General features: G+C 39.7%; 1 protein-coding gene across 1 annotated transcript; it reads left to right on the top strand.

Annotated features, from left to right (window-relative positions):
* The first annotated feature begins 2,250 nt into the window (after window positions 1–2,250).
* MMD (monocyte to macrophage differentiation associated) lies at window positions 2,251–14,734 on the top strand. The gene is made up of 6 exons (XM_035891638.1): window positions 2,251–2,333; window positions 8,820–8,980; window positions 9,815–9,889; window positions 10,289–10,390; window positions 11,227–11,296; window positions 12,612–14,734. Exons 1-6 carry the CDS (start codon window positions 2,256–2,258, stop codon window positions 12,810–12,812), a joined length of 687 nt encoding a protein of 228 aa, XP_035747531.1. The 5' UTR covers window positions 2,251–2,255; the 3' UTR covers window positions 12,813–14,734.
* The last annotated feature ends 2,741 nt before the right edge of the window (window positions 14,735–17,475 follow it).

Genomic DNA, 17,475 nt, shown 5'->3' with positions numbered 1-17,475 from the left:
CTGAATGTTCCATCTGTAGAGGATGCTGAGATGGTCTTCAGCAGCTGTTGAAGACCTGCATGCACCGGGCAACAAAACCACTTTCCAAATGTTCTGTGAGGCTGTGTCTGTGGCTACAATGGCATTATCCTCTTGAAGATGAGTGCAAGGTGTCATTTGTCACTGACAAAAGAATTGCTATTTTTGCCAATATAGTAACGCCTGTGGAATTATTCATTTGCTAACAACCATTTGTACTCAGCGTCTGTGAATGAAATTCGTATTTTTCTTATCCTTTGTATTTCATAGAATCATAGAATGTTTTGTGTTGGAAGGGACCCCTAGAGGTCATCTAGTCCAACCCCCCTGCAGGAGCAGGGACACCGCTAACTAGATCAGGTTGCTCAGAGCCCCGTCCAACCTGGCCTTGAATGCTTCCAGGGATGGGGCCTCCACTGCCTCTCTGGGCAACCTGTTCCAGTGTTTCACCACCCTCATTGGAAAGAATTTCTTCCTTATATCCAGTCTAAACCTACCCTGGTTTAGTTTAAAACCATTACCCCTTGTCTTGTCACTGCTGGCCCTACTAAAAAGATTTTCCCCATCTTTAAGTACTGAATGGCCGCAATCAGGTCTCCCCGCAGCCTTCTCTTCTCCAGGCTGAACAACCCCAATTCTCCCAGCCTGGCCCCATAGCAGAGGTGCTCCAGCCCTCGGATCATTTTTGTGGCCCTCCTCTGGCCCCGCTCCAACACTTCCATGTCCTCCTTGTGTTGAGGGCTCCAGAGCTGGACGCAGTACTCCAGGTGAGGCCTCACCAGAGCAGTATTTGTAACAGTTGAAACCATTTTTTGAAATTGCCACAATTTGGAGAGAGATCATGACACTGTTATTTTATAAATGCTGTTAAATTTTTGTGTATCAGTTTAGAAAAAAAATATTTTACAAATCACTTAAATCAGTCAGGAAAACCAGAAGTGACTTACATCCCAGAAATCTGGAACTGCTTACTCAAACTGTAAGATTCTGGTTGTGGTTTTTTGGTTGGTGGTTTTTTTGTCCATGGTTTGAGATCAGCCAGTGTTTTATGGATGTCATAAAAATAGGACTGGGTTTGACTTAAACCAGGAGGGACATGAGGAAGAACCAAAGTTTGTCTAACAAGCTCTTTACATAAATCTAGCTAATAAAGCTGCTCTCAGTTCTGAACATAAAGACATGTTCTGTATTTGTTGTGAAGCTCTTCCTGGCTTAGATCAGTACCTAACTAATGGTCAGTGCATAGTTCTGTAATGGTCTGGAGTAAACTGGAATTTGTTAGTGAAAGAGAATCACTTGGGTGACAGTAGGCTGTGCTGGGATAACAGACATGGCACTGTAGCTGGAGTAGTTCTTCACTTTGATTTGACTGGCTGCATAGGAATGTGTGCTGTCTCTTAGAGGTTTTTATATACAGATTTAGATTGTGTAGCTTGACAGAAACAACTCAAGGTTTGGAGGTTTTTTTAGAATAATTAGATGCAACATTGGCAAGTTCTTCCAAAACTTTCTCAAGTTTCATCGTATTTTGTTTGGCTTTGCATAGACCGTGTTTGGTGTGATTGTTTGTTTCTTAGGTAATGTTTGAAAATTCTTAGAGAAAAAGGTGGAATGTCTATGGTCAGCCTCTAGAAATTTTTCCTCTTTGGAGTTAACCATTGGAGTCTCCTTTCATCCCTGTGTAGCTTGGATCTTTGTTACAGACAGAAGCTAGGATTAGCCTCAAAGAAAAAGCGAGCCATCTAACACTCCAAACACAAATAGTGCTTGCTGTAGGAGTCAATGTTCAAGTTGTTTTATTCTGGGGTGTGACAGAACTGGAATACTGCTGTCGTTTCAAGAACATCTTAAAAGAAGAGTAACCATTGGCAGCTATGATGAAGTCCATATTTCAAGAGCAATTTGAGTCCATATTATGGACTATATTCCTATTTAAATAGGAAATAGTTCATTCCTCATCCAGCCAAGGTGTTTGAAAAGAGGGGATCTGACTTCTGTATGCAAAGCCTTGATTAAAGATAACCATCCACTGTGACAGGCAGTCACAGAAATTTATTTAGCATATGTTTCTATTAAGAGAACTTACCTGGGACAACTTAAAATAAATAACAGTTACTTTTAACATGTCTGTACTTACAATTTTTAACACTATTAGGTTGGAGATATTCCTTCATGAGTCTCCAAAGAGATTGTTTATTAACTTTCCTAAAAATACCTCTTAATTTTTCAACAGGTTCATGAACCACCCAGCTCCAGCAAACAGCCGCTACAAACCCACTTGCTATGAACATGCTGCTAACTGTTACACACATGCAGTAAGTACATTTCCCTTTTTTTTTTTTTTTAAACCAGATATTTCAGTACATTTTTACGGGTTTGGATGGCTAAATGCTTACCTTTGCCCAAGTGTGTTCATATTTACAACCTCTCTGGTTTTGTTGTATAAGCTTCAGCTATAACAGTCCAGAAAATGTAATGTTAATTAGATGGCCGGTAATCACTAGTCCCTGTTCTGAACCTCTAGGAGCTCCCGATGCTTCATAAGATTCCTTTTCACCAAAGTGAGTTACATGTCTTTAGATGTTTTTGCTCTGTCCTAGTCAAAGGATGGCTACGGTAAAGTGAATATAGGTCTATACTAGTTAGTCTTGCAGGGCAGATTTCCCAGTACTGTGCTTACATGGTGGTGTGCAAATTGTATACTGGAAATGTACGAAAGATTGATTCGTGTTAGAAGTGGAAGGCTTTGTGAGACTGTGGGTATTAGCTAGAAGAGCTAGAATGGCTTAGTTCTGATGCTTATTATCTATGAATTGATTCTTCAAGAAGTCTCCTATTTTGAAAGAGGCACTAATAACGCTGGCAGCCCTACTAAAAATCCTAGTCAGTCCTTATTTTATAATGTATGGACCAATACTAGCTTTAAAAATATGATATATGGTCCCTATCTTTTTTTAGTAGTAATTGGGAAGTTTAATTTGCTGTGTGGCACTTTGAAAAGGACTTAAAAATGTGTGTGTTTGTTTTTTAAGATAGCATTTGCCCTTTTATAGAAGCAGCTTGTGCTTCTCCTCAGTCCCTTGTTTAATTCCAAATATTTGAAGTATGTTTGACTTTGTCCTCAGACCCTTATCTCTAGAGTGTCTGAGTGAGCTACAGATCTGAATGCTCAAGGTAGTGCATGGGACTCTTCAGTTCTAGAAAGAGCTCTGATCTTCAAGATCCTTCGTGTGCATTTTATAAATAACCAGCATGCAGCTCTGTTGGTAAAAACAGGATCACCTTGGTTTACATATAGAAAAGCTTAACTGAAGCTTATGCGTTTTTAAGCCAAGGGTCTCATGTACAACATTATGTAAATATATGCTTATTTGTCTAGAGAATGAAGCAATATTCTGTTAGGTAGCACAAATACATAGTTTATCTCATAATCCTTGTACAAATCTTGTTTACTCTGGCCAAAAGGTTAGATTTCAAAATCTCTGGCAGAAGTTGCTCTACTCCTTAGCAATTCTAGCCTTCACCCAGTTGAAAAACAGGCATGTCTTACTCCTGCTTCTTAGCAGTAGGTTACAGCCAAGATGTCATATCAGTATTTTCTGGTATGCTACGGTTTTTGGTGAAGCTGTCTGGTTACTTTCTGAACAGTCAAGCTACATTCTAAACCTACCATGAGCTGTTAACAGCTTGGTGGTATGCAATGTTAACACACCCTTTGGAAGAAAATAGAGTGTCCTATAAAAGAGGGATTGTTGCTACTTAAATAAAATTGCATGCAATAAATAACTTTTATTCAAAATGTAAAGCCTTGAAATACGAATCTAATCTGGGAAAGCACAGTGGATTATACAGAAAAAGCTGATGGGGATGCTTGCTTCTCTGTGTTGCAGACTGCTTTACTAAATGTTGGATGGTCAAGTGGTTGAGTCTTTGCTGCTAGATTACAGTCTGAGTTTTCAACTAAGACAGTGATATCGTTTCTACAAAATAGTTTGGCAATGGTTCTCCATATATTTTTTCCAAAACTTTTACAGTTCACAAAGTAGTCAATTTATACATTTTATGAGCGTGACTGTACTACTTGGTAGGTGTCTTGTCCGTTTTTTTGACTTAAAAATGCACAGTAGTCAGTTTAGTCAGCTGCTTCCAAAAAAAAACCCAAAACAATTTAAAAATGGGGATACAGAATCCCATGCATAGCTTTTTGTTGCAATACTTAAAAGCTAACTTTTTGTAGCATAGTGAGGTATCTTCAAATTTCTCATTAGTAAGGCTATTTAAAATGTCTTGGTTTTTTTAGCTTTAAATGAAGCACTGACATGTCTTTAGATGCTAGAAGAGAGGAAGGGCAGCTAAGCAGTTGAATACAGACAGAAGAGATTGTGCTCTGTGTTTAGAAGAACAGGAAGGAAACAGTGTATGAGAGAAGCAGGAGTTGTAAGAATTTGAGCTGAATCTAAGGGGGGGTGGCTCCTTCATTGTGAAACTTTCTGGTGTACATAAGGTTTATCGGACACAAGATATGCCCTGTTGTATTAGAACCTCAGAATTTAGGCGCGACTTGCTTTATACTGCTCTAAAAGTTTCTTCCAACTGTATTAAAAGGAGGAACTATTCTTAAAATAATCTCTCTATTCTAGTCTTAGGTTGTGCAGTGCATGGAAAAAAGTTCAAAAATGAGGCTTGGAGTATATATACCAGGCCATTTGAGAGTGGAAGAAGGGGCCATCAAAATTTCAAAAGGGCTCTTAACGATGAAAATGTTTCCATTCTACCTGACATATATTAGCAGTTTCTCTGCTCTCTGTGTATTGCACAACCCAAGTTGCTACCAGGCTTCCGCTCCACAATGCTTGTCTCCTTATTTGAGAAAACGGATGAGTAGGGAGGTGCTGTACTTGGCTTCAGGGCTACACTCCTGCAGCAGGCAGCTTGAGATGGACACAGCCCTTCATGGTTCCCTCTCAGTGTCACGTGAATTTGGCTGCTTTGTTGATCTTTCCATTGCCTTCCTTTCCGAAGAGGAAGCGTAGGGACGATCTTTATGCTGCTAGTGTTTCCTTCTCAATGAAAGGCGCACAAGATCACAACAGTAACACCATGCTTTGCTACAGTGGCTTGTGCATCAAAGGTCATTGGTGCCGACGACATGACGTGCACAGCCTTGTGTGCAAAGAAAATAACTTAATTTGGCATTAATGTTATATACAAAAGCAAAGATTTAAACAGATTTTTAAACCTCTCTATGGGAGAGATTGTCTACAGAAATATGGAAAGAATACAGATAAAATACTGACCATCATGCCAGTATCCTAAGCAACCCCAAATAGATGGAAGATCCCAGATGCTTTGCTATGAGGTAGTAACCAGAGAGTTTAATTTCACTGAACTGTGCCTGATCAGGTTTCCAGTTTACTGCTTCAGCATCTTTCTTTGTGCCTTAAGGCTTTTTGCAGTGTCTGCTGTTTGTGACTGTAGGGGTTGTGGTAGCTGGTTTCCCAAAATACATCACAGGGGGGTTGTGCCCAAGTCTTCTCTTTAAGATTTTTGCCTATAGCTGTAAATAAATACATTTCAGTCCTTTAGTCTTGTGTTCCTTCTTATTGCAAAGGAGATGGTAACTTCACGCTCTCATTTTGTTCTGGCTTTTCTCTAGAATACTTGAGAGTAGGCAGCAGCTTCACTTGTTCTCTGAATCTCTCTACCAGCCCCATTTCTGATTTAGCAAGTATTAACGAAGGTGCTAAAATGAGTAAATTGGAGCATCACAGTTCTGGTTTTGTTCATAGTACGTTAAGTTGCTGAGTTTGACGATATTCACTTGGAAGAGTTGCACTTCACGATGAAATGAGCAAAGCTTGTTGTGACTTTAGCTAGTTCTATTCCTAAGAATGTTGGCAACTTAGAAATGCTGCATCATTGCTGTAAAATGACACAGCACAATCGCACTCATTCTATTAGTTCTGATTTTTTGACTACTTTTTTGGTAAAAACCCCTTCTTTTACAGGACTGGTTGATTGCTTCTCCATTCTGAAGATTAAAATGCAGTTCTTGCGCTAGAGATTTTTTTTTTCAAATGGACATGGGAAAATCTGTCTTGTTTTGTTGACTGGAGTGTTATATTTCTTTTTTAAGATGGATGTTAGATATAATGAAGCCCACTGTATCATATGTTATCTGGTATGGCATTAGTATCTAAAGAAATTTTATCCAGTTGGCTGGAACAGCAGGGTATCATTTCTGGATTTTGTCTTTAGTCTAGCTATTTTTGGTCAGAAAAAGAGCAATAAAACATCTCTTGTTTAGTCTAACAGCTCCCATGATGCATATCAGACACAGAGGGAAAGTGTTTCCAAATAGAATACTTAGAAAAAACAATAAATCCTTCTCATGTTAGTATAGTGCTGTTCCCTGCGAGAAGTAGAACCGTTCTTCAGAGCCAGGACAAGGCAGAAAAGAGATTAATTCAGCTCTTTATCCATGTATTCATTTGTAGCTGTAGTCTTCATTCTGAAAGTGCGAAGAAAGAGGTGATAGGAGAATTGCTTACTTGTTTTAACCCTGTAAATTTATATACAACAGTTACTGGAAAAAGTGATTGGCAGCAAACTGTTGGCCCTTTTGAGTATTACACGTCAGAGCTTAACTTGTGAAATATTTATTTTAGTACACTAGTAAAAAGCTGGGATATCTGTATAAGAAAGGTAAGTTGTTCTGCATAATATCTAAATCTGGCTTCCAAAAAGGTCTTCCTATAAAATGGTCTCAATCAGAGCTCCAGGCAGAATCTGAGCAGCTCACACCCAGGCTTTTAGTAAGGAATTAGTAGGGATTTGCTATTTTACCTAGCTACTTGTGTTCATGACACAGTCTCCCCTGAAACCTTCTAGTTCTCTGTCAAGTGTAGTCAAAACTGAAATTTGCACCCACAATTGGGAAGGAAACGGATGAACGTGGATGCAGCACGATTGCACAGCCTAAAGAAACACGGCTAAAAACTATTTTTGGAGCTTAGCATCTTCCTGTCTACTGCAAAAACGAAATGAAACAACTGCCACATCTAATCAGTTCCTCGCTGTCTCCAGGGCTTCAGCCACGCTTTAAACCATATGCCATATGTGGAAAACAGGAGGGACTAATCTCCTGAGGAGTGAAACACTTTAACCTTTCTTGATTTTGGGGGCTGTCCAGGATATGTATATGGAAATTTATGGTTTGTGATAAATGAGAAGCCAGACTGGCAGACTATTTTTGGCCTTAAAGTGCATGAGGTCAACTTCCATAGTCTCATTGCAAAACTTGGAAAGCGTTTTCACCTCTGGTCCACATGCTGCGGATAGAGGAATGCCATGCTCTTCATGTCTGCGGCTCTACAGCTTTTGGCACAAATGTACTAAATTTTGCAAAAAGGAACACAACGGAATAGTAATGAAACCACAGCTGATGTAGTTCAAAAGCCAGAATTAAAAGCCATGTTATTTGTTTGTGTGTTGTTGGTTGTTTTTTTAACTCTCTGGGTTAACCAACTAGTTTTCAGATTCATTTGGTGTACTCTGCATCTTCTGCACTGTAGCTGTGATCAGAACCTCAGTTTCTTCCAGTCTGTGGGCAAATAAAGGACAAAGACAGACGGGAACTTTGCACTCTAAGCTATCAAACCTGTAATGCAAAGCAGAGTTGCCAGGTTTGTTTAAACGTTTCTTGTTCCTAGCTTTATTGTTTAGCATGTGAGACTTGGGTTAAACTAGAAAGAATTTAACCTCTGAAGCTTATTTACAATTCAAGTGAATGAATTCACATCCTAAGACGCACCCTGAGAGCTGGAAGGGATCTTGTGCAGCGTTTTAACTAAGAAGGCTGACAAAGATATGCCTTGGTAGCGGAAGGAGATGGGTAGAAACGTTCAAACCAGCAGGTTCTTTTCTTTAAATACTTATTGGACAGGCTTTCCCCGCTGCCTTTTTTTTTTTTTTCCCTAGTTTGTTTTTTTCTGAATGAGACAAAGGTACATGATGTAATTTATTCTAGGAAGGAGTGTAGTTGTAAATGTATGTGAAGCCTACAGCCCATTTCTTAGATAGTTCATGTGAGCATGCTAATTCATGATGCTCTAACAGTGCTTGTTTTGGAAGATCTGAATTAAAGCTGCTTGAGAGGGAGGTGGTAAAGGAAACAGGCTTGGATACACCGCATTAAAAGAGCATCATCTTTGTGCATTAAGAATCTATTAATAAAAGAAGTTTGCAGTGAATTTATTTACAATACTTAAAACCCAAGTTCTGCAAAGCCTTTGCTTAATTCTCTTTTCTTCTACTTAATTGCATACTTCCAAATGCTTTGGTTTTTCATTTGGGATTTAAGTTTATTTTGGTCTGTCCTCTGCTCTGCCTTTATGCACAAGAGGTGGTTTAGATTCAAGCCTAGAGCAAGATCGAAACGTTTTTAAAACACAAGGCAGAGGGTGAAAATGAAAACGCTCCTAAGACTTAGCAAATTCTTTTCTTTGTTGATTTTGTGTCATGGCTAGAGGAGCTAGTGACCTAGCCTAATACCATGTGAGGAGAAATTTATCACAAATGGGCTTAACCTAAACGTCTGAGGCATTGTCAAAGTCTTGATGCTTGTTTGTCAACATACACCGAAATGAAAAACTTGCTCCTGTTAGGAGCGTGCCATCAGATGTCGTACGTGTGGTCCCACATGGCATGCTGCGGGATTTTGTGCCCTGCTGTAGCTGTACTGTGGAGGGTGCTACGGGGGCTGCGAGTAAAGACCTAACAGTGGCCTTTTGTTTTCCTAGTTCCTCATTGTTCCTGCGATTGTGGGTAGCGCCCTTCTCCACCGGCTTTCTGATGATCGATGGGAAAAGATAACAGCATGGATGTACGGCATGGGGCTCTGTGCGCTCTTCATTGTCTCCACAGTATTTCATATCGTTTCTTGGAAAAAGAGTCACTTAAGGTATCCCTGTAAGATGTAGAAGATGTTTTATTTTCATGTTCTGTGATGCTTTTCCATCGTGTTTCTTGGTCAAAACCATGATTTTACCAAAGTCTGAGTGGTACTTTCTACTGAATCATGAAAAACCACCCTTGATTCTGGTAGAAGAAAATAGTGAGCCAGGCTCATCTATAAAAAAACCCTTTAACGTGTGCTGCTCTTTTGCAAGGAAAATATGTGTTTTTCTAGGCCCTAGTGGCTCTTAATCCAGAAATTGGATGGAGAAAACCTAATCTAAGTGGATGGTGGATATAATCCCATTGCAGAAATGAGAATGCTGTCTGGGAATATGGCATGCTCAACTGCTTTGAGGAACACAGAGTTTGCCAAGAGAATTATAATACAATACACAGTTAATGAGCAGAAAGCCTCTTTGGGAGCAAGGCAGCAATAAGCAAAACCAAGATGTGTCTTTATTTATAGATTCCCCCTGCTCTCCCTCCCCACCCCCGCACATTAGGACTCCTATGTAATTCTGGGCCATAAATTGGATTTAACCAGTAGTCACTAAATAGTAACAGTTTCTGGATTAGACAGAGCTGATGTGACAGCTTTCTGCTTCCTTGCCAGAGAGCAGGATGCATGATGGAGAGGAATGGAGGAGTGCTCATCTCCTGCCTGTCTCGCTTCTAACCTCCTGAAGTTGAAGTCAGCTGAACAGTCTTCCAGATGGTTTTAAGAGGTTATGGAACTGATGGTATTTTCCCAAAGTAATTCCAAAGTGTGTGTGGAAACTGAGATAATACAAAAGTCTTTCCTAAATCCGTCTTGGTGACTTGTTCTTTCTCTTACTAGGACAATGGAGCATTGCTTTCACATGTGTGACAGGATGATGATCTATGTCTTTATTGCGGCATCATATGCACCATGGTAAGAAAAGTGCAGCTTCAGAATTAAAGCTTTTTCCATTGTAAACAGTTTATCATTGCAGCTTTCCAATCGATAGGTGTCGTCTTAGATGCAATTGAGCACATTCTGCATTGTGAAATGCAACATAATGTAATCTCCTCGGATTCGCTGAACAGGAAGTAATATTACAAAACAGCAGAAAGTAGTTTATTAATATTCCACATACCCCAGTTTATGCTTCACTCATATCAATGCAAACACACATTTGGCTTCTCTACAGAATGTCCATGTGTCTTCTCCCCCATCATGCCTAAGTTATAGCTCTGAATATTTATTTATTTTTATCAAATCCTACTGCTCTTGTGCCAGTATGGTCCATGGATTTATCACTTCTGTCTCTTGAAATCTCTGTACCTCTAGGTTAAATCTACGTGAGCTTGGACCTCTAGCGTCTCACATGCGTTGGTTTATCTGGCTGATGGCTGCTGGAGGAACCATTTACGTATTTCTCTACCATGAAAAGTAAGAATTATTATTTGCATTTAACTCTAAACTGAAACTAAAAGGTGGGTGCTTTCTTGCTTTCTGAATGTTCCTCTCCATCCTTTCACACATTGAAATAAGAGCTTTGAAACGTGGAAATATGTGATGAGAACGGTGCAAGCTTACATCTCGTCAGAAGATAATTGTATTTACCTTGTCATAACATGTCTTTAGGCTATATTGTTTTCTTCCCTTAAAGGGGTGGGAAGTATCCACTTATTTTAAAATAGCTTTAACTCTTTCTACAAGAAAGCAGGGGTGAGAGTGGGTAGGGTAAGAAACCAGTGAAATGATGGCTTTCTTATGCCCTTAATCTATGTAGCATTGTGTATAGATTATATTGCCACATTATATTGTTTCTAAATACTGATGCCTACTGATTCCTGCTACCTTCTTGTTTTTGTTTTGAGATGTGAGCCCTTGAGTTTCAGATCTGAATTCTTGAGCCTGCTTTCATTACTTATCCTCAGGGGCCAAGACCCAATTTTTTGTCTTGGAGATGAGCTACTGAGGTTCTTGTCAAATAAGAAAGTATAAGTTGTCTCAATGCTTTATTCTTACTAGTACTTGATGCAAATGAATGCAGCTAGGCATTATTTGGAGAAGGTATTGCCTGCAGCTGTGCAATGCAGAGACAAATACTAGCTTTATTTTTGTCATAAAACAATGGTTATCTATCTGCATAGAAAGCTTTTTGAATAGTTTAATGGACCCCTGCTGACATAAAATTTAAAGGTTGGGGTTTTTTTTACTGTTGAAGGAAATGTTCATCATCTTGTACATCTCCTTAAATTACTCAAATTGTTCCTTTTTAGGTATAAGATCGTGGAACTCTTTTTCTATTTAGCGATGGGATTTTCTCCTGCTCTGGTAGTGACATCCATGGTAAGGAACGTGACTATTAACATTACAAACACACAAACTTTCCTTTTATAACTAGCTTAAGTTCCAGTGCAGCTCACTCTCCTCTGAAAAGATGTTAATTTTAGTCCACCATAACTGTAAATGTTCTCTGCAGAACCAAATATAGTCAGTTCCAGTTTTGGTTTATAGTTTACATTCAGTGAAACGCAACCTTGTTGTGTTGAACCTGGACTGTAGGGTCTAGATAAAAAGAGTGTAGGTTCCAAACTTCACTTCTGAAGACCCTCACTTCTGAAATGATACTGGATGTAACAATTAAATTACTTCCATTTTAGTAAAAATAAAGATAAAGATGTGAAGTACCTTAGCCTGTCAAGGAATGTTTTTAGATTTTACTATTTATGAACTTACTTAATGCCTACTTACCACTTACAAATTGGGAAAGAAACTTTTTCTTCAGGAAAGTGGAATGGACTTCTGATAACATGTTTTCCTTTTTCTTGGTCTATGTAACAGCTCTCTGGAAAATCTAATCAAATTGATTCCGTGGTCTGGACCAAGATGGGGGAAGTAAATTGATTCTTGCCCCTTTCAAAATTACTGAGGGGCAACAAAGCTAGATTTTGTTTCTTACTGGAGGCTTCTTTTTATCAGTGAAGGAGGGAAAAATTGAAAAGTTGAGAAGTAGTTGAATGGTATCAAACTGATGCGCTGTATCTGGGATAATTGATTTCTCAGCAGTCGGTGTTTTTTTTTTTTTTTCTTTTAAAAAAAATAGTTTCTTGGTGCATCTGTAAAGCATCCTACTCAGTCTTGTCCACCTCAAAACTTTGACATTTATTTATAGTTACACATTTTAAGTGGCTCTGAATAACCCTCTCTGCTGCTGGTATATGCCTGACACCTCTACAAGGTAGTGCCAGTTACAGTACTTCACTGTTCTACATGAATGCTGTCCTATACCAAAACCTTGCTGGATGCTTCATCCAACTAGCAGGAGTTGTGTTAAACTCACACTTACACACACAGTAATGTGGTTTCCTCCTTCTCCATATTTGTCTGCTCTGCTGATGAGCATGAAGCAAAAAATCAGACTTGTCTGAGTTCTTGAGTTATCCTGCTATTACTTCTACAGTGCTATTGAGATATATTATATAAATATATTTCACAAAGTGTAATCTAAATATTTATATACTGATTTTCTCACTTGTTCATCTCTCATATCCAAGATGTTCCGAGTTATGACAGCCAGCTTTTTGTGGGGGGAGACACTTTGTATTTTGCACATAAAATGTCCTTTACACCCCACCCCTAATCTTTCCTTGTTAATTGACAGAGTAACACCGATGGACTTCAGGAGGTTGCCTGGGGAGGTTTGATATATTGTCTGGGTGTGGTGTTCTTCAAGAGCGATGGAGTCATTCCCTTTGCCCATGCCATCTGGCACATGTTTGTGGCCACAGCAGCTGCTGTTCATTACTACGCCATTTGGAAGTATCTTTACAGAAGTCCTGCAGACATAATTCGTCACCTATGATAGATAGATATATGTATCTATCTATAAAAAAAAAAAAAAAATCTGCACTTGGCCTCTGTAACAGTATTATTTGACTTAAGGAATTTGGGGAAATCGGAAAATTGCACAGAAAAACTGCACTGACTTTGGTAGTTCTCTGAACACAATTACTGTGAACCGATGTTGTATGTGTCCCGCAATTGCCCATCATATGGCAAGTGCGGTAAATAACCAAGATACTGTACTGCAGTACTAAGAGTCCATTCCATGTTAGTAGAACTGGCTACCTGATGTTTACAAATCAATTTTGTATTCTAGTTTAATTTTACAATTTTTAACTATGTGAATTTTTCTAAATTAGTGATTCAAATGGTGAAGTCAGTGCAATAGTGAAAATGTTACTCTCCTGATCTGAAATGGGTTTCTATCACCTTTCCACTAGTCATATATTAAACATGAATCACAGACAAATAATCTACTTTTACCACCCATTATCTTGGTATAATGTGACTTTTATAGAAACTTTTTGTGTTTTTTGTAACTTTAAAAGTACATTTATTGAACTGAAAACACACAACTGTCATCTATGCAGTTACTCATGTTGCAAAGTCTTGCAAGAAACGGTTACATTCCACATACTGTACTGACAAGCAAACATGGTACCTCTTCCAAAGGTTGTATTACAGGTGTAATTGTAATAACCACTACTACGAACTAAAATTTAAATGTGATTCTGCAGAGTTTTAACACAATAGTATTCTGCTCATCTATAAAACCACTTAAACAGCACCTTAATTTGGCTTTATCCAAGGTGGAAATGAAATACTTTAAAAGAAATGGTTAACACGTGTTTCTCCCCGAGATTTCCCAGTTCTGCTCCGTGCTGCCCAGCCAGGCAGCAGTTTGGATGAGCGCCAACTTACCAAAGGTTGGCAGTATTAAGGAAGGTGGAGAGCTTTTATCCCCCTGTCCTACCGGAGAGTCTGTCATTTCTCCGGAATATGTAGACACATATTGGTGCTGTAATAGTAAGGCTTGGATTTTCAAAGGGATTTAAATTTTCTTGGGGTGGTTCTGTTGGGAAATCCTGGTCAGAGCAGCAGGTACAGAGCGACTGCTGACCACTTTGAATTCCTGGTTATTGGTTCTTCACAAGCACAGCCTGTCGGGGAGAAGAGGTTGAAGAACTTGATACGGTGTCGCTTGTCATTCTGGGACTTAACTCAGAGTAAAACTGGTCTTTAATTGTATTGCTGTCTTTCTGTACAGGAAAAGCAAATGTGGTAGGAAGTCATGATTGTAGAGCATGTGCATTAAATGACCAGGTGTAGAAGAGTCATTGTAATACTGTTTGTCCAATAATTGTATCCTGTCCCACTATATAATGAATGTCTTATATTAAGATTGACTTTATCCTTTTTCTAATTTACTTGGTTTTTCTTGTCAGTATTTAAAAACAAAACCAAAACGTGTTGCCTTTTTCAGATTTTGTTCTGGATATTGCCTGTCTGCAAACAATAAGCAGCAAGATAGGGAAGTTTTTCAAGGTACCATTTAATAGTGCACCTAGATTTGCCAGTGGGTTGCATATTTTAGAATATATACATTTGTATATGGAATTTACACGAGGGACAAACTTTACGTCAAGGCATTGAAGCAGACTTGCTGTACGGTGTTAGCAGGCGATTGGAGACACGGCACCGCTATAGCGGAGTAGTTAACTGCCCCAAAAGAGAACAAATGGAACCGCTGGGCAGGTGATTCCTGGTAGAACAGTCTCGCACATCTGGATGCCTCAGTTTTTTAACATTGTGTCTATTTTAATATTTTCCACTTTTTGTGAGTCCATATATTTTGTTTAAATGCAGTACTGTTAAAACCACTAAAATACATGTAAAGGTTTTCTGTAGTCAAAAGTGAAACTATTGCTTGACTATGTTTGTTTTCATCTTAAGTTAATTTTTCATGGCATTGCTTTTTGGAGTGTTTGAGATGGTTTTTAAAAAATTTCAATTCGCCAAAATATTTTGAATTACTGTATTCTAGTCAATATTATATTGAATGTACTAGACTAACAATAAACATTTTGTGCAATTTGGAAACTGTTGTGTTTTTGGTGGTTGTTATTTTTCCCCTCCAACCCTTTTGCAGGAAAGTCAGGGACTAACGCTGTTCCCACTCTTGAAATAAGAGATCCAGAGTTGAACCTAATGACCCTCATGCTTGCTCAGGCAGCTCATTAAATAAAAATTGCAGGAAAGATCACAATCCAAACTGTTCAATTTGTGGTGCGGAAAAAAGTATGTTTACATGTAAATTTGGGTCAATATTGGGAACTCTCTACTTTCCCTTTTGCTATTCTGGATCAGTTTTCTTACACCATTATATGCTGGTTTCTGGTTTTTTCAATTGTATAATGCAAATACATAATTTTGCTCCTATCCCTATAGGAGTATCATTGCATTAAATATAGACAAGCTGAACTGAAAACGCATTTCTGTCTGGAAAACAAATGTCAATTAGCCATTACACACACACACACACACACCCTGTCTAATTGCAGCTCTCTGGGCTGATCCTCCCAGGAGTAACAATAGTGCTTTTCCCAGTAATGTTTGCTGCAGTAGCAGAGATGGGATTTGTCTCTTTAAAATGTTTTTAAAAGCACTTGCTTCTGTATTTTCTATGCCTCTAGCTTTTAGAAGTTGAACAAGTACACCAAGTTTAAATGAAGTAGTGATTGCATTTTGGTTTTGCAGGTGGACCTTTCCAGAGGATGTCTTGGGCTGCAACAGGCACTCGGAACGCTGGATGCTTTCAGTCTCATCACTTCTAGGTTGTATTTTCCTAATACAATATTGTGTGCATCTAAAAAATAATTTGGTTATTTGAAGGGATTAATTTAAGAATTTATTCTACAGTGCACTACTTCTTTGTATTATTTTTTTAATTCAACAGCAGCAAGGAATGCACAGAGGAAGTATTAATTTTCCTTTCTGTTAACAAAAGCAGTCATGAATGCAGGTTGCTTTTCCAATTTTGTCTTCCCTGCATCCCTCTTAATTTCTTATGATTATGGTAAGACGCTGTAGTGCTGTCTTCCAGTTGTAGGTAAGGAATTCCTTTCAAAGGAGGCTTGAGTGCTTGAATGAGTTTTTTGCAGCCTTCCCTGTATCTATTGAAGGTACGGTGCAGGGATGGGATACTTCAAAGTCTTTGAAATAGTTTACCAGAATTTTGAAGTTGCCTAAATTCCAGATCTTCAGAACAGCTCAGTGTTAGCAGACAGGCAAGATGGTTCCATGTAATGTGTTTTTACCACAGTTTTGTTGTAATGAATTGGGTTTTGCCTGGTTTGAAGCACCAGGCCTGCGCTGGGCGGGCAGGGCTCTGGTGGTGGCGCAGAGCGGCAGCTCCGCAGCGTTGGCAGGAGGCTGGATGGGGCAACCTGCTTCGCAGCCTGCGGGTGATCGCTGCGGTCACCGTGAACTGCAGTTTGGTTTCTTACATGATTTTCACAGCTGGCAACTGAGCTCTGGCATGCTGGTATGTGAACTGTGTAAATCACACAGCTGTCCTAGCATTTTTAGAGCTGCTGCTTGGTGAAATGTGTGCGTGTCGGGGGCTGGAATGAGCAAGTTAAAGAGAAGACTGAAGTTTTTCACAGAGCCTTTTGTATCACCCTCTTGCTTAAATGTCCCTCTTGCTTAAATGTCCCTCTTGCTTAGGACCCCGCCGCTTGTTTGGAAGCCTTTGAGTCTCCTACACAATTCTTTATTTAGGTCTGGTGTACTTAGCCAGTGATTTCTCTGGAGGCTAAGGCAGTCATGTTCACATCATGTGCTTGACTAAGTCCTTTCTCTCTGCTTTGCTATTTTTAAAAGAATGCAGGATGTTTGTTTCCGCTCACTAATTGCTTTCACCATCAATAGGTGTCATAAGATTAAGGCTAAAAATAGTTAACAAAGGAATGACCAGGATGGCCAGGCGTCCACGCTTGCCAGCTCCAGGCTGTGGGCGCAGCCTTTGGGCCTCCCCTGTGACCCTGAGCAGGCGCTTTCCCTGTGGCACGGACCCTTGTTCTGCAGCAGCTTGAGGCTGCCCATCTCGTTCTTCTGTTTGAAAGTGTTTCATTCACCATTTGTCTTCACTAAGCACTGTCAGAGCCTGGAGCGTACATCAGACCTGAGATGTTCGCTAGTGGCTGTTCAGAAGCATTCGGGTGCTTTTAATTTGGTGTTACAGCAGCGCTGGGAGGACTGGTGCTGCCCAACCGCGGCACAAGCAGTGGCGTGGTGGTCACGCTGTGCCTGGGGCTGGATGCCCCCCCGGCTGCTCAGTGTTGAGGTCTGGACGTGCTTGAAGCTTGAAAATCTGCCGCAAAGAAGCTTGAGGTGAAGCACCTTCAGAGCACCTGTGCCCTGTGCAGTCTGAACTAAGGCAGTAGTTCAGTCCTATACATCCAACCTCTAGGGAAAGCACTGGTTTCATTAAAAATGCCTGTTTGGGTAGTATTTTATAGCAGACTGACATTTTGTTACTGAGCTTGGGCGTCTGTTTGCTAGCTTGTCTTTACTCCAGGCTGCTGATGGTGGAGAGCCTGAGGGCAAGCAGAAAGGGTGGCAATGCTTGCTCCCTCTGTAGAACCGGGGCACTCGTTACTAAGGATAAGCTGGGGAACCCA

Source organism: Egretta garzetta, unplaced genomic scaffold, assembly GCF_000687185.1.
Source record: "Egretta garzetta isolate BGI_Z169 unplaced genomic scaffold, ASM68718v1 scaffold213, whole genome shotgun sequence".
In the NCBI taxonomy this organism is placed as follows: domain Eukaryota; kingdom Metazoa; phylum Chordata; class Aves; order Pelecaniformes; family Ardeidae; genus Egretta; species Egretta garzetta.
The sequence above is the reverse complement of the archived record's forward strand: the minus strand, read 5'-3'. Positions and strand labels throughout refer to the sequence as shown.

Coding starts and splice junctions, on each gene's coding strand:
- MMD (XM_035891638.1), top strand. CDS start 2,256: ATGAACCACCCAGCTCCAGCAAACAGCCGCTACAAACCCACTTGCTAT. Junction 8,981..9,814: donor TGGAAAAAGAGTCACTTAAG/GTATCCCTGTAA, acceptor TTCTCTTACTAG/GACAATGGAGCATTGCTTTC. Junction 9,890..10,288: donor GCGGCATCATATGCACCATG/GTAAGAAAAGTG, acceptor CTGTACCTCTAG/GTTAAATCTACGTGAGCTTG.